This window comes from Aquila chrysaetos, chromosome 20 (genome assembly GCF_900496995.4).
Source record: "Aquila chrysaetos chrysaetos chromosome 20, bAquChr1.4, whole genome shotgun sequence".
Classification (NCBI taxonomy): domain Eukaryota; kingdom Metazoa; phylum Chordata; class Aves; order Accipitriformes; family Accipitridae; genus Aquila; species Aquila chrysaetos.
The window spans coordinates 7,657,582-7,683,639 of NC_044023.1; the positions used below are offsets into that span (position 1 = coordinate 7,657,582).

Sequence of the window (26,058 nt, forward strand, 5' to 3'; positions counted from 1 at the left end):
TACAGAGGAAGCAAAGAACAGGGTTGAACAGATTTCTCACCAAAACCTTTAAGCCTGAAAAGATCTATCAGGCAATAGCAGCTACTGGTGACTTGTTGAATGAACTCACCTTAAGACTAAAGCAAAAGGCCCAGACTCTTGATCCTTATGGGCCCTTGAAACGAGAGGAAGGATGCACATATATTTAAGTTAATTCATTCAAAGTTTAGGCACACACCCTCTTACCTTTAGCAATACAGAGCCTAAATATTCACCAGGGAATGGAGCAGGGCAGGGGAGACCAGAAGAAACACTACACATCTTGTGAGTCACAGAAAGCCATAACAGAGGATTCATTAACTGGATTCAGGTGATCCTATTAGCTTTGCAATTGCTGCACATCAGGCTGCAGAGTAATTAGGGCTGCAATTCAGAAGGATTTACCAGACCATTTTTTATTAAAACACAGTTGTTGTTAATCGGCCTGACTAAAGTCTTCAGAGCTATTAGCCTGCTGCACAGAAGTCATAATTACTTCATCCACTGGGGAAGGAGGCATCAAAGAAACTGCCTGGGATCATCTGCAGGTTTAGAGAACCAAAGGAAAGCCAGGGAATTCAGTGGGACATCTCCCTTTGGCATCACCACAGGCTTTTGATCAAGTTTCCAAGTGGAGCACTTGGGAGGCCAGCGGAGAATGTAAGAACATCAAGCCTACACAGGAAGGATTTGCCATCGGAAGTATGCCAAGGCAACACCCAGATGTATTAGTTGACTCAGAGTTACTGCATAAGTCCTAATTGCTGCCTAAAAGTTTAGTGGTCCACCTGAATTACATGATCTCTATCTGCTGAGGATGTTTGGCCACCTTGCAGCATCTCACAGAAGCATGGCCCATATTTCCTCTTCCAGAGGCGAAGCATTTTTCAGTGCAGACAGACTCAACCACTCCAGAGAGGGGTAAAGCGCAAGCATCTCCTACCAGAGCAGTGGAGCGTGATCAGCTCCTGTGTTTCTCAGCATATGGCTAGCTGGGAGAACAGGAGGATACATCCCAGCTCCAGTCTCTGACCTCACTTCCACCAGGTTAAAGCAGGCTTGATTCAGGTGAGAGAACTGGGATCAACAAGTCTGGCCACAGGATTGAGAAAGAGCGAGGCATCCAGGCACCTGCTGTCTTGCCCTGCTCTGCTTCCGCAGACACTACACACACAGCCCTGTATGACAGCAGGAGGGCAGAGACACTAACAGAGGCAAGGGAAGAAATTATTTCCCTCTCCATCCTCTCAAACCAGACTTGCTGAGTGTAGGACAGGGGCTCTGTGAGTCAGGCTGTCCCTCCTCTGCCACCAGCACTGCCCATTCACCTTCCTAGCCCCCTTTGCTCAGAGGTTCACTACCAGTACGCTGAACATCCTTTCCCAGTTTCATCCCCACCATACCAGCTGGCATCTGCAGCAAGCATGCTCCTGGAAGGAGGGCACTGGCAGGCTACACTGCCTGACAGACCACAAGACCACACTTTTGTAGTTCTGTGCATCCATGTATGCCATAAGAAACCCTGCCAGACCCTCGGAAACTCAACACCTTCACCCGTATTAAGCAATACAGACAGTTTATCAACAGTCTAAAGGGAAGCTCAGAAAGGAGAACATGATAAAAGAGCAAGTGGAAATATGCATGCACACACAGGCTGTGAGGATGCGGAAATAACATTAGGCCAATAACGAGTAGCCAACCCTCACCAGAGGCTCTGGAAGGGAGGAGATCTGCTTGTAAACCAGGCTCCTTCAGAAGAGATACTTTGACTTTTGTGCTCTGGAGGGCCAAGACTGATGCAGTCTGCTTTGCCCAAGGTTTCTAAATAGCTGATCTGATGCACCCCTCAACCACCTCTCGCAGCGCCCAGCCTGGGCTTGCTCCAGTGGGAAGAGCACAGCGGACCTCTGACAGGGTCTCCCTCAGAAATGTCCTGCTTGGATGCATGGCAGGGAAAGCATGAAGGACATTCTAACCAGTGCAAGGATGTACTTCTGAAGAAGAATATTCTGTTTTAATAAGCAGGCTAAATGAACATGCAACTATTCCAAGGGGAGGGGACAGGGGAGATTTTGCCAGCTTCCTCTCCTTGAGCGCTTCACTTTAGCACATACGCCCTACAGGGAAGCCTGTCCATTGTCTAAACCTAGTGTAGGTTTTACATCATTAGCCTCATATAACACCTAGCACAAGACTAATGATGTAATGCAAATAATTAAACATAAAATCATGGTTGGCAGTTGACAGAAGGGAGTTGGTTGGAACAGCTCATAGTGACAGTTTGTTCTTCCTTTGCCCTAATTCAAGTCACAGAGGTGAAAAGTGCTGTCCCGCCTAGCAGGATCATAGTGCAGTGGAGACGAGGACCCCTCCGAATTTCCAGACCAAATAAACTGCTTGTTAACTGTCTGACCAACTGCAGAGGAGATAACTGTCTGGCTCTGACTTGCTGGCACCCTGCCAAAAGAGGTTAAAAAAAGAAAAAAAAACCCCTCACACTCCAAAGACTTCTGAAGCCTTTTAGAAATAAAGCTATAATAATAAAAGTAGATCTGATCTTCATAAACCATCAATACTGAGCTTAACTAAACATTTTCTTCTTTTGCAGCTGGACACTAGAGCTAGGTGTACAACTTGGAACCAAATGCTCACCAAATGATTAACTCCTTTGTCAGTTCACAAATTAGCCATGAACAGACTTCAGTTTTGATGACTTTAGTCATTATGTTCAATTACTCAGTGTATGGCTTATGTGAATATATTTCAGCTAACAGATAATTCACAAATTATTCCTTTGGTTGCCCAAATTGCATGGTGACTTTCAAACATAAGATCACCTAAGTCACCTATTAAACTTGGATTCCAAGTGGAGACAGCCTTAAGGGACCTGGTTTTCTAGACACTGCTTATGGGCTCTCTCACCACTAGTTTGGGGCAAACTTCCATAGTCAATTTTTAAAATCTAGGCCAGATTTCTCTTTTATTTTAAATTTGAAAGTCACGGAAAAAGTTTCCAAATTACAAACTTGCATTCTGTGGACACTCCTGAGAATAAACTATTAACATTCCCATGAAACTCTTAAAAAGTGCTGCATACACAGCCAGAAGCCCTATGTGCCATTTCCGTTTGAATCCTTCTCAGTTGTTTTTTTTTTTTTTCCCTGAAGGCTTCATTGAGCTCTACTGGACATAAATAAAAAAGTTAAACATTTCCTTTTCTGGTATATCACACCAATTGATATTTGACTCACAGACCTTCCAGGTATAGAAGGTTTTGTGTTCTTAAGGGAATGCGTCTCCAAAATGAAGCCTTTTTTGTATGTTTTCCTGTTTACACTTCCATTGTGTTGCAGTCGTAGTTTGCATTTTTTTTTTTCCATGCAAAGCAACAAGCAGTTTCAATTAACAAATTACAGATTCCTGTAAATATTCTCTACTTGGGGAGGGTAAAGGAGAGGGTTCGGGGACAGAGGAAGAATAAAAAAAACAGAATAAGGGTTATAAAACTGAAAAGTAAACAGGCTAAGTGACTTCTTAAAAATTCCTTGCACAGAAGACACCTGTCTTCCAGTAGGTGCAACAGAAGCAGTCACATGAAGCAGCAAAAGGGGATATACTGAGACCCAACAGCAACTCAAGAGCAGTGAGGCTTGCTAAAAGCCATTGGCCTTTATCAGAAAGGCATGCCAACAGCAGAACCACCCATTCCTCTCAGTCTGTGTCTGCAGGAAACGTGATAAAAACCTTCACCAAAATATAAATAAGGAGTCAGGACTTGCCAGCTTGTTATTTTGCACGACAGCTGTGCCACAGGGGTGCTGCCTGGGATCACGTCCCTGCTGACTGGAGTACTGAAGAAAGTGGGGGGCAAAAGATGGCACCCACTCTAACCTGGCTCTCACTGGTTATTTTGGAGCTGTGCACCTGAAGTCATGTTTAGAACCAGGAAGGAGGAAGACGCACAGACTAGAGGTAGGCTATGCTCTCTATTCAAAGCTTTGCTCTGCTCACCAGGAGTATCTGACCGCAGGCAATTAAAACTGGCTCTCTGCTCTTTGGTGGTGTTTGTTGCTTCGTATTCTTGTCCGTGGTCACTGGTAATGGAGCACACAACAAAACTCCCCGCTCTCCCCACCCTGCTCTTCCAAACACAGCAGTTCACCCAAACCCCAAGACTGGGTGCTCACCCAGGAAAGGCCTCCACTTTCAGGAAACTGGTTACTTCCACCAAAGCTGCATTGGTAGCAAGTTTAATGAATGAAGAATGCCCTAAGGAGAAAGGAGACAAGCGAGAGTTTGGCACAGAGCATCCACCCCGCCCTGCTCACTGAACACCAGTCCCTCCCAGTGCTGCGAAGAGCATTTACCAGGGCTGCCCCAGAGCTGGACCTGGAAGTCAGCCTGTCCTGAAACCCCACCCCAAGATCCTCCTGTGTGCTCTGCACCTCCTCCTGGCTGAGTCTTCTCTTCTTGAGGGCTTCCCATATGTCAGGATGCTGCTGCCTGCATTTCTCCAGGGGAAACCTTCCCAGGTGGGGATGGCTACAGGTCAGGACTCCAGCATTTGAGTACTCTGGTGTGACACCTTATGCCTATGCTTAGCGCAGGCCTTGGGAGAAGAAGGCTGGGCCATGAGGTTCTGGTGAAAGCTGGTTTGTTAAAAGCTCAGGGCTCAATCCCTGCTCTGCCACCAACTTTCTGTTCGTGGCTCAGTCCAGGGTCTGCTCACAGCCTGCACAGGACATCCCTTTCTATCTGTCTCCTGCCTGGCTGAGCACCCTGTGGCTGGTGTGTGCCTTCCACAGCCTGCAGCACAGGCACTGCCCTTCCTGCAGCAGACCAGATCCCAACAGCACACACAAAACAAGAGTTCTTGAATCTGTCTTCTTTCTGCAGCAAGTCTAAACTCTCGCTCCAGTCCTTCCACCTTCCCAAACTCCAGTGCCTCACCAGGCCACTCGGGGCCTTGCAGGAATGCTGATCGCTTCAGCCTCACAGCTCTTCACTGCAGGGTATCTGTCATCTGTAAAGGGGGAAATATCACACAGCAGCACCCGGCTAGCAAAGGATCAACATTCAAACATCCACGCTACAGAAGGACTCAGGGATAAAACTAATAGATAAGGGCGGGCTTTGACCTGTGCAAAGGCATGGAGCATCTGGCAAGGAGAAGACAGCACAGGTGAAATCCAGTGAGCTCAGTGACCAGGCACAGAATTTTAGCAGCAACCATGGAGTACCACAGTCAATGTTTCCAGACCTGACTGGCAACCAGGCAGGATTAAAGCTCCACTTATAAAATTACAAGGTTAATAGATGTTACAAGCACATTACCAGGTGTCATGACTTGCTGGAAGCACATCCCCAAAGACAGCAGAAGCAATTACAAGCACTCTGTTCACTATTCAGCTGCATCAACCACCCATAGGCGCTACTTAGCAACCCTTTATCAAAGTAAACTTAGCACAGAGGAGGATCTGGTGTGCCCACACCACTGTGTATGTCCTCTGAGCCAGCCTGCTCCCTGTCTGAGTTCATCTTAAACAGAGCCCAAATGCATCAGTCATTTTAAAATTTAAAAAAAAAAAATCATCAACAAAACACCAACCAAAAAAAAAACCCCAAACCAGCCATTGGAGCTAAACTGTGCACTGTTTAGAATAAAGTAGAACCCTTAGATCACATAACCTGCTATGGTGAAGAGAAAACAACAAAGAAAACCACCTGGGGAAGAAATGGAAGTTCACATGGCATGACTCTTCTGCTGACTTTCAGGCAAAAATCAACTATCCTGGGAAAGCCAGAAATGATAGGAAATGGGAAACTAAGATAAGGATGGCCTATGGATGGCTGAAAGGCCTCGTCCTAACTCATACAGGAAGCTTGGGACAGGGAACTACTGTATCACTCGTCTTAAGCCTAGCCTGGTGAGATCTCCTGTCCAAGCTGGACTACGTAAAAGGGACAGAAAGTTTATAGGAAGCAGCAGGGGTTTTGTACATCTCTGTAGCTTCACAAACTTGGTCCAAGACAAGGCCTGTAAAGTGTCTGAAAGAAGGAGCAGTGATCAGCCCAGAGCTGAGCAATAAATAAAACACCAACACCATCAAGCACCTGTGAGCAGGATGGATAGTAAAAAGCCAAACGAGTCCAAACCCGCAAGGACATGACGGCATTTTCCAGGAACTTGCAACACCGCCTTCAGGGTGGGGATGAGCAACCAGTGTCCACACCTTGTTGCATTTTAGTCATTTGTATGCTTATGGGATCATACTTGGAATACCAGCTGCACATGAATATGTGGCTAAGGACCCTCGCACAACCCTGTAAAGGCAATTCATTTCTCACAAACATGCACATACTCTCACCCTGCTTGCAAATGAAACACACAGAGACATCACAGGCTCTGCACATGGTGCCATGATGTGGATAGGACAGGGACAGGTAGGAGGCAACTCTTCATTTTAACAGGTTGTCTAAAAAGGTTCATAAAAGCAACTGTCTGTAGAGAACTCCACACCACAAACAGCTTCAGCACACTCCACCCAGCCCACATGAAAGGTGAGCATGAGGGACAGGCCAAGTCTCTGACTGGTACAGGCTCCAGCTAGGGGTCTAGGCAGGGGAAAGAAACACCCCACCCCACCAACCCACTCATGCTAGAAGAAAAGATTTGTGGTTTTCTGCATCTTCAGAAATGCCATGCAACATTAAATACCCAATGGGTATATTAGCACATCTGCTTCAGGAAAAAACACACAGCCCTTTTCTCTTATTTAGTGTTTTACCCAAATCAAAACTGAGAAATAAAGTACTCCATCCATGCACTGCAGCTTGAACCAGTACACAAGTGACAAAAAAATTGCTTTTAAAGACACTTTTCCCTGTACTTTTCTCAGGCTACTCCTCCTCTGGTGACACAAAGCAGAATCTGTCTCTTCCCCTCTGCTGAAGCTGAGATCAAACAGCAACTTTACCACATCATAAGTTACAATTAAGGCTACTCCTGAAAAAAGATGATCCTTCCCTAACTAAATGCTAAAGCTCTTCTGGCATTTCTCTTCCTATTGTCTGTATCCAGCCCTGTATTTATAAGATTAGCCTTAAATTAGGACAGTTTCCTCATTCTTCCTTCACTCTTACTACAGCCTGGTTCCTGGGAATCTGATCCTATCTTCCACAGAGGTTACTCCCTGTTGATAGGAAACATCTAGTGTATGTGGGCAGGAAGCGCCGACAGAGGATAATGAGGATTAAGAGAGAGTCCTTGTTATGACTTATCACCACAGCAGATCAGGAGACTCAGTGGGCCATTTGATCAACAGGAACATTAGGAACTTGTCTCACACTCCCACACAACGTCTCACCCCACTGTGGTGTGGGTTAAAGTAGCACACGGGGGCTTTGAGGGCAGGATGAGTAGCCCTGGACCATCCAGCTACTTCCATGTCATCCAGTTCTTCCTAACCAGAAGCACAGTACTTCAGAAGTGATGGGAGAGGACAGGTCGAAGAAAGAGAATCCTTTTGGAGTTGGTTTCTTGCCCAAATGTTCCTCAGAGGAGAAAAAGAGGCAGATTTGTCCACCCAGGCAATGGCTTTCTATCACCTAAGGAAACTGTTCATTTCAGAGTGATGGGTGCTGGTGAAGGACAAGATGTTTCTGTTGGTACAAAGTCCCTCTCCCTGCTTTGGCTGTCCTACACTACATTGCAATGTCTGTTTGATAACAGATGTACAATAACTTCAGGAGTTTTCTCCTCCAGCCATGCACTTCGGCAGGTCTCTTGACTGAACAGAGAGAAAGAGAGCACAATATCTCCAGCCTCCATAAAAGCTCCTCACACACACACAATTGCAGTGTGCCACACATAGCTTACTTCAGGACAGCATCTTCTTGGAAAAGCAGAGGAATCAGAGCCACTAACTGTGGTTGGATCAAGCTTCATCCTGCCCTGTGTCCTGTCTTCAATGGTACTTGATAGCAGCACCTAGGGAAGAGTGCAAGAACAGGCCAAGCGTGTAGCTATGTTTCATTACAAACACTTTCCCAGGCTCCAGCTATTTGCAGCTGCGGGACTTTCTCAACAAGACTGTGTACCAATATATAAAAGCCCTCAATGGATTTTCCTTGCATTAGTTACTCCAATCTCCCACAAACCTACATAAACACTTTTGTTCACCACAGATTCATACAGTGCATTTACACAGTTTATTCTCAGTTCTTCTCCTAGAAGTCGATTGTTTTTGGGTTTTTTGACCATACTCAGAATCAAGCCTTGCTCCTATAGCCCAGTTCATTGCACTTCTGAGATCTCTCTCCCAAGTGACATTATCCTGTTTTGAGCCCATTGCACTGCATTTTAGACTAAGATGGCTCCCACTTGCCCCTGGCTTGCTTTGCTTCTCAGCATCATATGCTGCAACCCCACCACTCCACATTGCAAAGACTTCCTACAGCTATTCAGTGCAGGTTTTGGGTTTTGCTCCTCTGAATAGTTCGCAGACTTCATCATCTGCCACTTACTCCTCTTTATCATTAACAGACATATTCAACAGCTCTGGCCTTTGACAGGCCCTTGTCGCATTTGACTGATGTGAATTCTTTATTGGGAAAGCTGGCCTGTCACCTCTCAGTCTTTCGTTTCCCATCTTTCACCTTATTATTTACCCATTAGAGACCCCCATGAGATATGCCGAAACCCTGAGAGCACAATAGGACCTCTGGCTGGCCAGGGTCCAGCCACCCATGGAGTATCTTGACAAAGACCTATTTTCCCATCTGCTCTCTCAGCTCAACTCCTCAGCTTGCAGGCCTCAATAACCTCCCCCAGGAAGGCTCCCAGTTGTATCAGCAAGGAAAGGAGAACAGCTTCACCCCAGGCACAGCGCAGTACTTAACTTTTAGTACAGACTGACAAAATGTAATGGCAGCAGCCAAGCACCAAGGAGGCTGAGCTCCTCTAGCTGAGCATCCTTCACTCTGCTGAACTCAAGCTATGCCAGACCACTGCAAGAAATTCCTGGAGCTCAATTTCTTTTTCCTGGGGGGGGCCTTGAACAGGTCCCCGCAGAAACACTACCAGGACTTCCTCCTGCAACGCCCTAGGCTTGGAGCAGCCACAAAGAGAACTGTCATTACTCAGCAACCCAGCTTGCTCCCAAACCCTGGAAAACATCTGGAGAGAAAAAAACATGGCTCTTCCCAATATCCCTTCGCTGGATATTATTCCTCAATCCTAGGGAGATGAACAGAGCGCAATCTTTTCCCCTAGCGACTATCTTCCATCCTGCCACCCAGCCCTCCTCCCCCAGATTATCCCTGTGGATTTAAGTCTTCACCTCCCAGCCACACCATGCTTTTGCAAAGTGCTCCTCCAGCCTCCTCCACCCCAGAGCTACTCGCATTTCAGCACCCAGAGAACAAGCCTCAGGAAAAGCACCTTCCTCTTCTTTCACAAGGAGCGGACGATTGCTTCAGATAATGGTATTAAGTGAACAAGTTGGACACTGAGCAGCAAGATTAGTTCCCACAAAGACTGGGTAGTAATGAGAGTGGTTAAAGACAGGTAATGAGTGGGTGGCATTTGTCAGCTTCATAATGTAGATTATAATTTGTTTATTGCTCTTGCTACTGCTTTCGCTGCTGTTGGAATGCAATTAAATAATAGCGCCTATGAGTCCTGCCGAGTATCTGTCATCCCTGACCTACAAACATCCCTGGGCCTCTGCTGCACATGCAGTAGCACTGGACACGTGGTGGCATCGCATGGCCAGTAGGAAGTATCCCACGGCTCAGGAAGAAAAGTGAAGAACTCCATAGGCAAAACCAAATGTATCTCCACAAGGAACAGGCTCACAAAAGTTTTGGAGATTCAAGAAAACTAACCATCATCCATTCATAGTTTCATTCACAGTTATTTCAGGACAGTGACATCTGGGAGTTATTCTGGACTGCGAGAGATGAGAGCTTTATTTTAACACTGAGGCAGGGAAAATGTTCTTGCTTGCAACTCACCACGAGTCCCATCTCCAATGTCAAGTGCTGCATCTCTTGGTGGCCACCAACACTAGCTGCAAGCACCCACCATTTTCCAGGGGAGCCAGCACTTATGATCCAGGAGTGCTTTTCACAAGACAGCTGCTCCTCTCCTGAGTGGATCTGTCTTCTCCCTTCCCATCTGAGAGGGGCCTGGCTGGCCTAGTCTGGGGGATGAGGCTGCAGGCACCAGACCGATACAGACACTCTGAGAGGAGCATGGACAGGCAACAAGATGGGGCTTTCCTGGCTACTGCTGGTTCAAGCCATAGCTAGGAAATGACAGTCCCATCATATTGACTGGAAACTGTAACTTAGTAGAAGCACTGATTCTGTATCAGGAATGCATACTGGCAGACAGCACCTTCAAACATGACTAGATTTGTTTTATTAAAAACACTGGCATTTGTAAATCTTCCTTCGTGCACACACACACACTTCTCTCCACTTTTACCGCATTTAAAACTAGACTGGGAATTTCTCTAAAACTGCCTGAGCAGCTGCCAACACAGGAAAGCAACAAGCTGGCTGCTCTGGGCTTTTTCAGATACAGTCTTTGTGCAGCTCAGCCCCTTATTTGGACCGCCATCAGCATGGCACCCCTCAACACTAGCACCTTCACCATGTCCTGCTGCAGGACTCGCTGAATGGAGGCAGACAGGGTCAGTGGAGAACCTCTGCTTCACCAACTTTCAACAACAACCCTCCTGCCCCTCCCCAAACCACTTAAGTCCTTCCCTTTGCAAAGAAAAACATACTGCAGGGACATAAATAAAAATCAGTGGCAAACTTCGGCACTGAACTGCACTATCAATGCATGTTTGGGCACAAGCTAGCGCCCACTGAAGTCAGCAGAAGTTTGGAAAGACAAAACACCTCCCACACAAAGGAGAGACAGAGGAAGCAGTCAGAGCTGCGAGGCAGATAAGCTGCCTGTTAGAACAGGCTTGGACTGTCCTAGCAGGAAGATGTTGTCCAATGAGAGGGAAAGCTATTTGGGGAATGAATGAATAGTGAAGCTTCTTGTTAAAAAAAAAAATAAAATAAAAAAACCCAAACAAAAAAAAAACCCACAAGACTTTCTCAAACATATCTCTCAGCTTTCTGCCAACTGGATGCAAGGCCAAGACACGCAGGAGCCTGCTTGAACCTCTAGTGCAGGATCATTCAAAGGCAACAGCCTGAATGGGGGCAGAGGGAAGGTGATGAATGGCAGCGAGGACACAGAGACAGAGCTGACAGCAGAGCTGATCCTTGTTCTGTTAGAGGAGAGGGCAGCTTTCTGTGACCTCAGCACCCTGAATCCCCCCAAACTTACATCCAGCATCCTGCTTTGCACAGCTCCGAGAGGATCCTGCTTGGCCCTCGGGGGTGTGATCCTGCCTGGACCACTGCCTGCTCCAAGCAGCAGGGAATCAGCCATCCAGGGAGAAGAAGTGGCAAATTTAGAGTAAGACCCAAATGAACTGCATCACTGGAGCAGAGCTGTAAATCTTCCACCAGGTACAGAGCACTTCACTGCCAGGATTGCATGGTAAAATGACGGATCCAATTCAGAGCTGCAGTGGTGAAAGGAAGGAGAATGCTTACCCCAAACCCAAAGTCACAACCCCTCTAACTGAACCCTTCATACACATTTCAATTAAGAATCTCCCATACAGAAAAATGCTGTCCTTCTAGGGTGTTGCATCCGCAATCAAACCTCAGAGCTCAGCTTCTCGCTGGCACAAGGCTTTCACTAATGCCGTATCAGTGACCAGGGTCTCGCCAACGCACCAGTCTGCTCCCTCCCACTTTCTGCAGGGTTTATCACAACAATTCACCTCTCAGAAGAAAACAAGGCAAAACCACAAGCCAAACTAGAGCAGTCCTTACAAGAAAAGGAAAGGAAAGAAAAAGACAACACAGACCAGAAGAAGAATAAACTTCATAAAAGCAAAACCCCAAATCATGAAGAATCTGCCCTTGAGGCAGTGATAGGAGATGAGCAGGGAGATGAGAAGAGCAGAGTGCCTGAATACAGAGACTTCCAAAATAAAGCAGCGAGAAACCCAGCAAATGACTTTACATAAGCCAGATGTTTCTCCAGGGAAAGAAAATAGGAAAATATATCAATCTGTCTGGATTCCCCTTCCTCCACTCATACTTGGTTCCCTCACTAGATACTTCTTAAGGCCCTACATGCTCTTGGATCACTTGCAGCACAGAAGTAACACACATCCCCCCCAAATCTCCCCATGGCACAGCCAGTCTCCATTTCTAACATGCTCTCATGCCTCTGAGAGAAAGCCAGGGCTCCATTCTCCTGCAGAAGGACCATAGCTTTGCAGAAGCAGCTGCCAGGTGAAAGTACCTCAAATCCCAACAATCCGAAGAAACAGAAAGCAGTGGAGAAACCAGGGAAAGCAAATAAGGATAATGCGGAACAAGTGCAAGTTCAGCTATGAGCACAACCAACCAGAAGGGAGAAAGAAAGGCCAGAGAGTGCTGGCGGTCTTGCCTTGCACCAGGCAGGGGAGGGGGGTCCACATTGCCCCAGTACCGAGGGGCCCGCACAGCCCACAGAGGCTCGGCACCAGCAGTCTGGGGCTGTACAGCCAGCCTGGGTGTCTGTGCCTGCCACATGATTAATTCCCAACCCTTGACTGCGCCATCAAAGCTGAACCACAGCATCTGCCCCGACCCAGCTCCCAACCTAAAAACACGATCGCGACACGGCTGAGCAGGGCACCATGGAAGTGTCAGGGAGGAGCCCGGAGGCACCAGAAACTTACAATGCCATTGCAAGCAGCTCATAGTCTCTGACCGCTGGTGCCGGCGCCATCACAGCTGCTGAGGACTGCCGCCGCCATCGCAGGCTGAGGGGTTCAGCTGCTGCCAGCCACACAGCGTCTTCTTCTCCCTGCTGTTCATCCTCCCACGACTCCTTCGCAGGACCCAGCTGCCTTTCTGAACCACCATGATGGCCATGAGTCTTTCAGGCCTTCCCAGGCCACCAGTTGGGGTCCTCTCAAGTACCACCCAAGGTGTCACAGCAGCTCCTCAGGTGTCTTGGAGAGGAAAAAGGTGAGAGCAGAGGCAAAGCCAGGCTAGGAAAAGGAGACAGTCCTCACCGAGGTGATTTCCCCCCCACACACTACAAGCCTTGCTGGCCCAGGAAGGGGGGGCTGGTGCACCCCTCTCAGGGCAGCAGCGGCAATGACGGGAAGGGGCGTGCTGTGGAGAGGAGGGACACAAAATGGCTGCCACTGCCCACCCTGGGGAGAGAGCTGCCCTGACGTCCACACCATATTGCTCCCTGCCTCACGGTTTCCTGCCAATTTAAGGCAGATACCACGCAGATGCCACGCAAACAGCCATTTAAACTTGAGCATGGCCCCCAGGAAACAAGCACATTTGCTCCTTTATCGTCACGTCACTAGCGGACCCACATGTGGCAGCCCAAACGCCACACCACCCAGCTGGACACGGCAGCCCTCAGCACCCACTTGCCCCCATCCCAGCATGGCGAGCCTCCTTGGTGCAATACAGCTGCCGGCACACAGCACAAGTGTTGCCTTCACGCCACAGTCTTGTAGCAGTGTCTCCTACCCAAATGTCACACCTGGGCCAGCGATCCAGCAGTGACCTCGTGGCAGCTCTGGGCAGCCTTGCGACGGCCCGTCCTTAGGGCCCGTGCTGCTGGGCCACACGGCAAGAAGGTCAAAAGACAAAGCCAGTAGAAAGGGGAACTTCGCAGCTTGAATAGAGGAACTCGCAGGAACAGGACGTGGAAGCTGGATGGGACTCCCATGAGCTGCTCTCCGTGCCTGCCGAGTATTTCCTCAGCCGCCCTCTCATCCCAAATTACATTTAGCCAGCCCAGCACTCTGACCTCAAGCATGAATAAGAGAAAGATTTGAGGAAGCACAGGAGCAAATGGCACAAAACCCAGAAAAAAGCCCACTTTCACACACTTTCCGAGCAGCCTAGAGCATGACTATCACAGCCTGTGCCAGCCCGCTGTAAATACAGGGATGTGTTGATTAGCTGAACTATTTACATGCCTTTGCAACACTGCAAATAGCCTGATTTGCTCACATAAAGGATAAAAAAAGAAAATAACAGCCCACAAATAACCTGGTTACCTTGGAAATGTGAGCACCCAAATTCAGATGGTGGCAGGAAGCCTGCTTTCCCACGTGCGTCTCTGGGTGACGCAACAGCAGGCAAGTTCAGAGCTGCAAAGGTTGACTTGCATCATGCTGAGAACGTGTTTGATGCCACACCAAGAAATAAGGGCCTAGGAGAGGGGTAAGGGTAGACACAAGTGAGGGAAAGCAAGCTACAAGTAACCCCAAAGCCCCTTCCGCAAGCTCATGTCCTGCTCATTGGGGTCCTAACGTTGCCTCCACCACACCTTCACACCTCCCTCCTGCGGTTGTTTGGGGCACATCTCCCCTACCTTTGCATTGTCTCTCTATCATTGCCTATGACCACAAGTGATCCTCACTACGCTGCCCTGGGAACCTACTCTTTCATCTCCTGTTTCACAAGATGCCCAGCAGTCACCCTCATGCTCAGGACATACCTGCTCTCCTTGCCCTTCCCTCTCCAGCTGGGGTGAGCAGCCAGGCTCTGCCAGGCAGCATGGAGGGAGGCGGGATGGGATGTGCTGTGCAAAGGGCTGCTGGAAGTATTCAGAATCAGCTACCTGGCCTTCCTGGTAGGGAACTGCAGAATTTTAGCTCTACCTGTGTTCAGAGCTTTGTGCTTTTGCCATGACTTGAAACGGAGGGAGAAACTTTTTGAAAGCACCTGGGACAAAGTCATCCACAAAGGAAGAGAGAAAAAAGAAAAAAAAAATTCCCACTCATATTGCCTGAGGGCTTGTGGCATCACAAGTGAAAACCCAGGGACAGCAGATCTCTGTGCTCAAACAAGAGATTACCTGGTTTTGTAGAGCAGAGCACCACAGAGCATCTTACAAGCAGATTGTCTGGAATCAATGGGTTAACCGAGAAGCTTCTCCCTGCTGCGTGTGGGAAGCGGTATCTCCTTGCCAAATTCCACCGATCTGAACATAACCAGCTTTCTCACTCAGCCCGTGCTCCTACGCTCAGCTAGTGCTCGTGCCCGCCTCTGCAAAGGAGTATAGACAGACCCCACGCTCTCTTTTCTCTATTTCTCCAGCATTGCCCCTGTCCTGATGTCAGTTCTTGTCTCCTCACTAAATTACAGGACATAAGGTCTCCAAGGAACCCCCCCAGCCAAGAAGCACAGTGCAGGACATTTGTAAAACACTGATGGCTGAGGACTGGCCAGGCTGGCTGCTCCCTGCTGTAGAGACCAGGAAGATTGGAAAAGGCTCCTTTGGGTCCTAGAGGAAAGAGCACTTGCAGGTGGCAGGATGGTTTTCAGACAAGCTATCTCCTTCCTTTCACAATGGGGCTTTTAAGTGCAGCAGTGGCAGGACACACACAACAGACTTGCGTCTCCCAGGATCAGGTACTCCGAGGGAGATGCCTGCTGAGGAGCAGCCTGGCAGCTGTTTGAACACCAGCTCTTCCACCAAGACCATTGCAAATAGCAGCTGTGCTGTTCCAGCCAGCCACAACTCAGCTACTAAGCAAATGTGCTTACAGAGCTAATGCTAACTGCTAATACCCTATTCCATACCTTAGCAGAAAAACATAAGAGGAAATTAGATGGAAGCAAATATAGCCATACACCCGACAAGCTGTTCTGCACTCCTTCAGTGGACAGCCAGCCTCCAGCATGGTTTCATATCTTCCTCAAGAGCTACTCTACCATGTAATTACAGGGGAAAACTTAAAGGTCTTCTTTTCCCTGCATAACAGGTAGATTTTTATTTGTTGAGCCACAAACAGGCCTCTAAATCAATATATAGATTCCCATCATGCAGTCAAGGAGTAAACAAACAACTTCTCACACACACACACACACACGCTCCTTTGGCTTCTGCTTCAGCCTCTGACTACCTCCCCTGCTTTGCGACGGACTCTGTACCCATCAGCCTGAGCTCCTTCTGGAATAAAACTAGCTATATTTGGTGCTCAGGCCCTAGAATTAGAAGAACAAGATCACACACACACACTCACTTTGAGGAACTGAATGACTGAATAGATACTAATTTAATTTCTTGCCATTTAGGTTAAAACAAGGAATGCTGGGGTGGGGGGGAGCAGGGCACGGAACCCACTCCTGCTCAGTCCTGCCCAGCTATGAGCAGAGGCATAGGGAGCCACAGCTCCCTTAGCTGGGCTGCACTCAGGCACCTGGAGCCACGTTTCACCCTAAAGCACCCTCATCAGCCCCTCCAGGTTTTCCACAATCAGCTTGCACCCACAGCGGGGGAGGATAGGGGGACAAGCCCATGTGCAACACCGCAGCCAGGGCTTGGCCCCCCACCCGAGGGTGCAGGAGGGGCCTCCTGCTCTCCACAAGACCCAGAAGTCATCAGGTGGCTGCCCACGAGGCCACAACTTCTTGCTTTCCTACCAAAATAAAGTCTGCTATCACAACAGTTGTGGGCAAGGCCTTGCCATGCCTTTGTAGGCCATGCTTAAACAGTGAACAAAAGTATCTTTAGTTTATCTATTTAATTTTGGCACAGAGGAATGGCTGGGGTCAAAGCCGGTCCCATTCTCAAGCTGTTCTTTGTTCTCCGGTTTATCCAATACCCCATATCCCTCTCCTCGCCCTCCCACCTCTCCCTCTCCATTTTACCACAGGTCTTAAAAATTAAGCTGTGCATGAAACCAAACACCACACTTGAACACTGCCCAGCAAATGCTCTTCATGGTCACAGAAGAACACTAATTGACCATAAAAAAACGGATAAGAACAGCGTGCCCTTATATGGGCAGAGGCTAGACAAGCATCTGACACAAACATCATTTTTAAAGAAAAAATAATATTTATTTGCAATATAAACAAAGTCCCAATATTGGATCAGTATATATAGGGTCACTAATTTTCCTTCATAACTCAGAAAACAGAACCATTCCTCACTACCAAGCTCTCATTTGTACTAATCAGAAGATGCATCTTTTTTTTTTTTTTCCTTTAAAGAAGAAAGACCACTAACAGCACAGGAAGCCTTTACAAACCAGCTTAGCTGTAATGCAATACAGATGCACTGTCAAAAAATCCCTGAAAAAATAAATTCCTCCATGAGGTAAGATGCAATTAGGATATTCTCAATTTTCTCACTCGCAACCGTACTTACGCCCATTCTCCCTTCCAATGACCCACGATCCCAACATTGTTGCAAACAAAACCCAACGAACAAACAAACAAAAAACAACCAGAAAACAAGAAAGAGAAGCTCATTCCAACACTCTGGTAACATCTTTAACAAAAAGAACAGTTTCAGGATGTGACAGCGTCAAACATTCCTCCAGATGGAGATGATTTTTTTTATTGTTTTTTTCTTTTTCTTGAAAAAAGTACAAAAAACTGGATATTTAGAAAAAATCCGTGGCTTTTTTTTTTTTTTTTTCAGTTACATGAGAGTTAAAGTGGACAGGGAGGGGGGAGAAAGGAGGGACTACATTGCAGCCAATAAAGAAATCTCCAAATCCATTCTGCCCTCCTCCCAGAAATTATTACCACTTCCTCCCCTCCCGGCTTGGTATAAGGTGTTTGCCAAACACTAGCCAGAAATATAAACAAGTCTTCTCAGAATAGAAGGCACGGCATAAAGTTATTCGAAAGAGGAAGAAAAAAAAAATCAGAACCTCTGTTGAAAGCTCCAATCATCTCAGAATTTGCCAGTTAATATATATATTCATATATATATATAAAAAAATTCTCTGTTACAATGCTCTTCTCATCATTTCCACATCTCTTCACTCCCCTCACACGCTCCATGCGTGACGATTCAGTCCTGTCCCACTACGCAATCCTCGCTCTGCTCCAGGCACTCGCCACGTTCCCCCCTCCACCCCGCACACGTGGGAAAGAATCGAGTGTGCACGAGAAACGCCAACATCACAACTACCTTCTGTACTCAGGAAGCTGGAATGGTTTTGGGCCAGCTGGATGACATTAAGTCAGTCAACAGGCAGCAAAGAACGAAGCTGGGCTCAGACATGCTTCTACCAGCTCTGGAGGCTACAAGAGTTTTACCTCTGGCAATAGCAAACAGTGTTTTTGGCAGGGGTGGCGTTAAAAAAAAAAAAAAAAAGCTTGCGGCTTAGTCACCTTGGCTGAATCAGTGCAGAGTTTGTGATTGTGAGTGCAGGAGTGGTGAAGGGGTTGCGTTTAAGCCCAACTGGCCTTCACACATAACAAAGCTTCCTACCAGATGCTAACAACAACAGCAGCAGCATGTATCTCTCTCTGGAGTACCCAGTAATATGCCAGGACATACCAAGGCTTCACAAAGTGTGCAAAATGCATTTGGTCAATATAAACATTTGATTAAAAAAAAATAATAAATGATCAAACAAGAAACAGAATAAAATACTGGTTTTGCAACCTCGTCTGTACAAACAGTCAGGAACTTACATATTTAAAAAGAGTTTGAACCCAAAGCTCGAGTAAGATCTACCTTTTCTTTTTTTAAAATCAAAAAAAAGTAAACTTGGGTTTTAAAACAGTCTTGGCCCAACACCTTTTGTTCAAGGTTTCCAAGTGCATAAATCTCCTCACTTTCCACAGCAAGCTAACCCCTGGTAGCTCTTCACACGTGTGCGTGCTCTGACAGTCCCAATGCACCCAGGAAAGCGGTTATTGCCGGTAACAGCTGCGTTCAAAACGCTGTAACATCGCCCGTATTAAATAACCCCCTGTAAAAAGACTACCTCTTCAAACCACTTTGATCAGGATACTAATGAACGGCATTAGCCTTCTTAAAGCAGCGATCAGGCACCTCTGCCCAGAGAAGCTAGTCCTTTCAGAGCTGCCTGGCAAGACAGATATTTTTGTAAGAGTTGAAATGCTCAAGAGAAGCGATTCGATGCTCGAGTTCCCGACCAGGCGGCATCCCCTTCATGTGGACTCCAGAGTGTTCAGCTGAAACAGGTTGTGGTTGGTGGGGGTGGTGAAGTAGAGCTGTTCACTGGGTGAGCGGTTGTCACAAGGGCTGTTGAGTCCCAGAGTCCTCTCAAAGTCCAGGAGCTGGCCCATGAAGTTAAAGTTTGGGGAAATGTTGGATTTTTTCCTTTTCACAAAGTCATAGGCATCGTTCAGGGACAAGTTGAGTTTTTGCATCAAGTAGGCGACAGTGACTGTTACAGACCGGCTGATGCCAGCGAGGCAGTGAACGAGGATCCCACACTTCTTGGAACGGGCCTCATCTGAAACAAGACAAGGGGAAGGGGGAGTCTATTATTCTGCACCAAAAACACATGGCTTTGGAGCGGGGCCAGGTGGCAGCTGCAAGCTCCCAGGACCAGCATGACTGCCAGAACTGGATCCCCTGCTCCTAGTGACACCATCTCGTGTCCCTTTGACACCCACATCTCTCCCCAAAGGGCTCCTGAGATATTCCCACCACACGGCAAAGCTGCACATCCCCATTCCATACAGCAAGGCCAAGCATCTCACCCACTTGAGAAGTATTAATCAAGCCTGGCAACACATCCCTTGCCTAAGGAGCATCAGTACGCTGTATTCAAACAGAGAAACGGAGTAACTCGCAAAAGGCAGGTAGAGCTGTAGACAACAGCTCCAGGGAGGTGCTGGTGGTCAGGCGTAGCACACCCACCTCAACACCAACTAAGCGGGGAAGGGTGCACGTTTGATGCGAGGCTACAGCCCAGCACCATGCAAGCTATTCTCTTCCGCTGCTCTTGTCCTCCTTCTACTAGAAAGTTATGTGAATGTAGTCGGAGCCAATTTAAGCAGAGTCTGAAGTGCAGGAACTTCCCTTATTGTGAAATTGTTCTTTAGGATTGACAGAAACGCACTTCACCACAGACAAACGCTTGTGTTGAAGGAGACTCTCGGGATGAATCGTAGCAGGGAGCAGGAATGCAGGCTGGACCAAAAAATGGCGAGAGAACAGCGACGAAATTTCCCCTCCCTTGCCACCGATTGAAAAGCACACACACACTCATTGTCTCTCACACAGCCGGAACAGCGTGATCCCTTTATGAATTGACATCTTAGTGCTGAAAGAGGGACACGCCGCTGAGAGCGCTGAATGCACGCAAGTACCCAGCGCTGCTTACTTCTGGGCAGCCCTATTTGAAGTCAGTCATTTGACTGAGAGCTTGGCAGGGATGGAGAAGGTGGCAGGAGAAAGAGGATCCTCGGGCAAAGCCGGAGGTAAGAGACACTCTGGCACCACGAGCGCAAGGAAGGGCAAAGAAGATGCAGGCAGAACAAAATCCAGACCCAAGACCCAACAGGTTTTCTGCCCCAGCCTCCAAAACCAGGCATTTCCAGTACAGTGGGCAATTGCCCCCCAGCATACCCAGCCCTCCCCCCTAGTCTCTCTCTGTTCAACATTTTTCTAAGACATTTTTGCCTTTCATCTGACCTGTGCCACATTTCTTGGTGTTTGGTTTTAGAATGAGGTAATCCTCCATTTCCTGTCATTAACCAGAAAGCTCAAATGCGGTGCTGCTCACAGAGACATTGTCTGACTGGAGCAGACCCATCCCAAATGCCACACGCCAGCAGAGACCCCACACCTCACCCCTGATGTTTAATACCACGCTCCCTGCGGAAAGTGCAGGTGGGACATCAGACAGGTCCCTGCTGCCATACTGAAGCGGCCTCTTCTGACCACAATCGTGTTGTTAGAGGACGGAAGCTGGGGGCAAAGGAAAGCACGTGGGAACCAGGGCTTCCAAAGACCAAAAAGCTGCCGAGGACCTACCACTGCTCTGCCCCATTTCAGGTCTTACAGCACAGCAAGCAAGCACATGCAGTGGGATCCGAAACAGGGAGGGGGTAATGAAGCAGCATTGAAACGGGCTGCACAGATTTCAGTCTGAAGGTAAAGGTCCCCTCGCCTTTACCTACACCAATGTTTTTAACCAGATATGAAGCCACAGGTCTTTTAGTAGTTAATGGTGGTAATGACTACCTGTGCCATTCACCCCCCATAAATCAGAACTGATTAGGCTAACAACCATCACCAGCAGACAGCACAGGTCATGCTGGAAGTGTACATCCCTATTCAGTCCGACAGACACTTCTCACAGAATAAGAAGCAATTTTCAAAGTCAACACTAGCCTGGGAGAAGAGATCTGCCCCCCTCCCCACAACCAGCCAAAGCTGTCTCAGGGGCTGTCTGCACAGCAGTTTTTCCAGCTGAGCTCTGCAGTGTAATTATAATCACTAACTCATTGTGTTGACACTTACCTTAGGAGAAGTATCCATACAAGGAGTTAGTTATGCTAGGGTGACTTACAGCAGGATCACAACTAGACTAGCAAATCCCCTCGGGAGAAGAAAACACCCCTCACCCCCCCAGATTTTAACCACACTTGGGGCTAAGGAATTGCTGGCACCAGTCACGTTAATGCAACTCCCATCAACACTCATTCCTCTGAGCAAAACAGGCAAAGAAGCTCCACGCTGCCTCGATTCAGCCATTTCACACAAGCGCAAATCCCCATACAAGGGCAAGAGACAGCGGGGCTGGGTCCAGCAGGGCCGGTCCTACCACTTGCAGGTAACCCAGCTGAGGTGTCTAAGAGGGCTGAATTTTGGAAGGGGAGGCCTCCCTGAACCCAGCCAGGGTGACACACACCAGAAGTGTCACCTCGGCAGCATGACGCTCAGCTGCTAAGCTAGCGCCGATGCTGTGCCCCGGAGAGGTGAGGCCAGAGATGAGCAACAGCCCTGGGAAGCAGCTTGCCACATTCCCAAACGGTGAGTATGAAAAGAGATGTTCTGCCAACTACCTACCAATGAAAGCAATGGCCTCGGGAAAGAACTGCGAGAGGTTCTGGCTCCAGTGATCTGAGATGGGGATCTGCTTGTACTTGAACTCTCCGTCATGCTCAAACATGTTTGGCAGGTTGGGAGTCACATTCAGGATGTATTTAATGCCGTATTTGCCGAGGACATCCAAGTTGGTCGAATCTTTGGCACAGCCAAGGTACAGGTAAGGTAGGATCTGGACCGGAAAGGCAGGCTGATTGTTAGGGATGGGGCTCCCGTCTGACTCCGTGGCACTGCTGGGTTCCCTGTCGGATTCGCCATCCGAGCAGTCGGAGCTTATCCGCAGCCCTCCCAGGCCAAGGACCGATGCCGGGGGAGAGTTGCTGGGTGAGGAGCTGTCAAGGTTCGTCTCGCAGTGCTCTGAATATTCGGTCTGAAACTTGTTAAAGCCACCTGGGAAGGGGGAAAGGAGAGAGGGAAGGGGAGAGGCAAAGAAAAAAAGATGTTTTGTTCTTCAGAATGGGAAATCCTTCTACCTGGACACGTGCACGTTACATAGCAAGTCTTTGCCAGCAAAAACTTGGTATACCTTCAGCTTCACACCAAGAAAGGCATCTCCCTGCTCCCTCATCTTCCCTGGGCAGACTGCTACTGAGCAAACAGGTCCCAGGAAACCAAAGAGGGTTTCTTACGAAGTTTAATATTGCTTGTGATAAATAGGGGCCAAACCTCAATTGCAAAGAAACAAACATCCAAAACCAAAATCAATGGCAAGAGACAATCTTGCCTTGTTTAGCTTCTCAGAAATATGGGTCTGGGGCAATTTGGGCAAGAGCTATTATGCCACCTAGACAGAAGAGCACAAAAGTATCTGTATCTGAAAAGATAAAGCAATAACAACCACCACATACCCAGCCCAGACATTAAAACCCAATCAAATAATTCACCTTCAAGCAGCAGAAAAGGCCATAAGCGTTGCCAAAGAGTGATCCTTACACTTATTTTATCACTACAAACACGTTTTGCAACAGAGCAGTGTCACAGGTTTGTTCTTCACCCAAACCCCAGCAGGCTCGAGGAGGGATGGGACCCTTCATGTCTGCTCCTAAGTCCTTTTCTGCGGTTCCTCAGCTCAACAGCTTGGGAAGGAAGGCAGAGGCAGGGAAGCAAAAACCCCACCAATCTACCTCCTTTCCAAGCAATATTAAACCGGAGCTCAGCCATCAGTATCTGACACTGACAAATGGTTTAATTAGAAAGGCCTCCTGGAAACTTTGTTAGTGGGTTCGGCGGTTGTGGCGGGGTCACTGAGCAGGACAGACAGCTCCTGCCACATCCATTCATGAAAAAAGCTCGTCCTCCTCCTCCTCCTCCTCCCCCCCGCGCCGCCAGACAGCGCCGAGGAGCCATTTTGGAATTTTAATTGGAAACATTTCCCACTGAGGCTCCCGGAAAAAGGCAGAGAAAGGGGCTCAGCTCCTCCCCTGCCCATCGGGGAGAGCTTAGGAGTAACTTCAGAGCCGCTCCTTCTTGCTAGGGATGAGGACGATGGGGAGAGAAATGGGAAGACAAAGCCCATCGGGAAACCCCAAACCGGGGTGGGATGGGGGACTCACCCACCGGCACAGGCAGGGAGCGGAGGGATTGGGGGGGGGGGAAGAAGTGGGATCAACCCCTGTGCTTGCCCTCCCTCCCCCCCATGTCACCTTTGAAGGCTTGTGCGGGCAGTGCAGCCCCCGAAGGCTGGTCCCCAAACATCTGCCTGTCCCCCTGCCACCCCAACCGCGCACCAGGGGCTCCCCCGGCTACCCAAAAAGGGTCTACCAAGAAGCAGCAGTGTTTTTTAAAGAGCTGCAAGTGGTAACTTTCTTCACCACTCTCTCCCCCCCACACACAGAGACTCCTCCGCTCTCCTGTTATTTCTGCCTCAAACCCGCCACCCAGCGACCGCACTGGGAGGACTGGGAGGATGCGAAGGGTCCCAGCAGCCCAGCTGTGGGCTCCGCTCAGCCCGCTGAGAAGGCCTGCCGGGATCTTTCAAAATGGCAAACCCTCCCCCCCCAACCCCCCAAAAAACAAAGACCCCAAACCACCCCAGCCCTCACGAATGTGCGGGGCTCGGCTCCCCCGCAGCAGGGCTCCCCGCTCCTCCATCTCCCGGCCCCGGGGGAGCAGCCGGGCTGCCCCCCCCCCCAGCCCCGCCGGCATTTCCAGGAACAGGGGGAGAAAAATGCCAAGCGCTCAATTTTCGGAGATGGGGGTGGAGAGAGAAAATGAAAAAAGGGGAGTGCTCTCCTGTCCCGTCCCCCCCCCCCCGAAATCTGGCCATCCCTTCCGGAGGGGCTGGAGGAGAGCCTGGCGCCGGGGCGGGGAGCCCCCGAAAGGCCCCCGCCGGGGAGCGGAGGCGAGGGGCGCCCCGGGGGGGCGGCGGCGGTGCCAGCCGGGGTCGGTTTGGGACAGGGCAGCGCTGGAGGGGACACCCCGGCGGTGGGGTTGGGGGGGTCCCTCCCGCCGCTGCCGGGGAGGCGACGCAGGAAGAAGCGGGGCGCTCCCGGCCGCTTCCAGCCTGCGACCATTTTGTGCGGAGGATTAAAGCGGGATGCAGAGGGGGAAAAAAAAAAAAAAAATTAAAAAAAAATAAACCAGGCAGAGGGAGGTGGGGCGAGGAAGCAAAACGACCCAGCCACCTCCGGCCGGCCAGGGGATGGGCGCCCGGCGACGCAGGGGCCGTCCGGGGGCTGCGGGGGGGGACGGGGGGGACAAGACGACAAGGGCTGCGGTAGCAGGACAGGGCTGGAGGAATGGCGGGGGGTGGGGGGGGGCACCTCACCTTTCAGGTAATAGGCTTTGCAGCCGTCATCGCGCAGCTTCTGGAGCAGGAGCCCCAGGACGGAGGTGGCGGCGCCGCCGTCCTGCCAGTCGGCGGTGGCCTCGTCGTAGAGCAGCACGGTGTCGGCCTTGCAGCGCTTGACGAAGCGCTCCTTGTCCTCGTGGTTGGGGATGATGGAGCGGATGGGCAGGTTGCCCTTCTTGAGGCGGCGGAGCATGAGCCCGGGGATGGCCAGGTTGATGGCCGTCTCGATGTGCGAGCTCTCGAAGAGCTCGTGGGGGCGGCAGTCGAGCAGCAGCAGCGAGCGGCCGCCGCCCGACTCCAGCTCCTCCTGCAGCCACTCCGCGCTCTTGCACGGCATCGCCGCAGCCATGGGCGCCCGCGGGGAGCTCCCCCAGACCTGCGTTTTCATGGGGCTCGGCAGCGGCGGCCGCCAGCGCCCGGCCCACCGGCCACCCACGCGGCGGCCGGACGCGGCCCCGCTCCGCCGCTTCCCCCCCCTCCACCCCGGGCCGGGGCGGGCTTGCGCTGATGCCGGACGCGGCGCCGCTCCTGCACGGCCGTGGGTGCGCGCTGCCCTGCGGCCCGGAGCGCGGCGGCGGCGGCCCCCGCTCTGCCCTACGCGGTGCGCCCCATCCCGGCGGCCTCAATTAAAGCGGGGCTTCGCCGGCGGCTCGGCGTGTCATGCCTCGGGAGGCGGGGCGGGCAGCGGGGCCGGCCGAGCGGCAGCACGCCCCGCCCCGCCCGGCGCGGCGCGGCGCGGATCGGATCCGATCGGATCGGATCGGCGCGGCGCGGCTCCGCGCACACGCAGCGGGCGGCGCGGCCCCGAGCGGAGGCCCCGCCCCCAGCCGCGCGTCACCGCCTCCCGCCACGCCCCCAGCGCCAATGAGGGGCGCTGGGGGGGAAGCGGGTTAGCCTCATATGGGCAGGGGGCGGGGCCCCGCGCCGCGCCGGCGGCGGGGGCAGAGCGCGGGAAGGCGCGCGGGAGGGGTGGGCGCGGGCCCTGGCCCGGGCTGCCGCGATCCCGCGCTGCCGCCGGGGCAAAGCCAGCCCGCCTCGCCGGGCCTGGAGGCCGCCCCCTCCCCGCCGTCCGTCCTCTGCCAAAAGTTTTAAGAAAAAGTTAACGGGAGTGAAGTGCCGCGGCCCACGGGGCCGTGGGTGTGGAGGCCTGCGTGGGTTTTGAGTGGGTCATGCCCAGCCCTGCCTCGGTCTTTGACAGCAACGCGCGGTTCCAAAATAAAATTGACTGAGACTCATTAAGCCTCCGGATTCAGTTTCGTTCTCAGAATGAGCTTCGAAATAGATCATTTTATCTGAGCAT

The 26,058-nt window shown here is 50.2% G+C and overlaps 1 protein-coding gene across 2 annotated transcripts; it reads right to left on the reverse strand.

Annotated features, from left to right (window-relative positions):
- Positions 1-16,952: 16,952 nt before the first annotated feature.
- DUSP7 (dual specificity phosphatase 7) lies at positions 16,953-25,408 on the reverse strand. 2 transcript variants are annotated; one of them, XM_029995979.2, is made up of 3 exons: positions 24,735-25,395; positions 21,929-22,357; positions 16,953-19,361 (listed from the first exon to the last, which is right to left on the reverse strand). In XM_029995979.2, exons 1-3 carry the CDS (start codon positions 25,144-25,146, stop codon positions 19,054-19,056), a joined length of 1,149 nt encoding a protein of 382 aa, XP_029851839.1. In that variant the 5' UTR covers positions 25,147-25,395; the 3' UTR covers positions 16,953-19,053. The 2 variants fall into 2 exon arrangements, with proteins under 2 accessions (XP_029851839.1, XP_040974664.1); XM_041118730.1 differs by lacking the exon at positions 21,929-22,357 and having other exon boundaries at positions 24,735-25,408.
- Between the last annotated feature and the right edge of the window lie 650 nt (positions 25,409-26,058).

Excerpts from the sequence above, each read along its gene's own strand:
- DUSP7 (XM_029995979.2), bottom strand. The coding sequence starts at position 25,146 with ATGAAAACGCAGGTCTGGGGGAGCTCCCCGCGGGCGCCCATGGCTGCG. Across the intron at positions 22,358-24,734 it reads CAAAGCCTATTACCTGAAAG|GTGGCTTTAACAAGTTTCAG; the intron begins GTGAGGTGCCCC and ends CCCCCTTCCCAG. Across the intron at positions 19,362-21,928 it reads CGAGGCCATTGCTTTCATTG|ATGAGGCCCGTTCCAAGAAG; the intron begins GTAGGTAGTTGG and ends GTCTTGTTTCAG.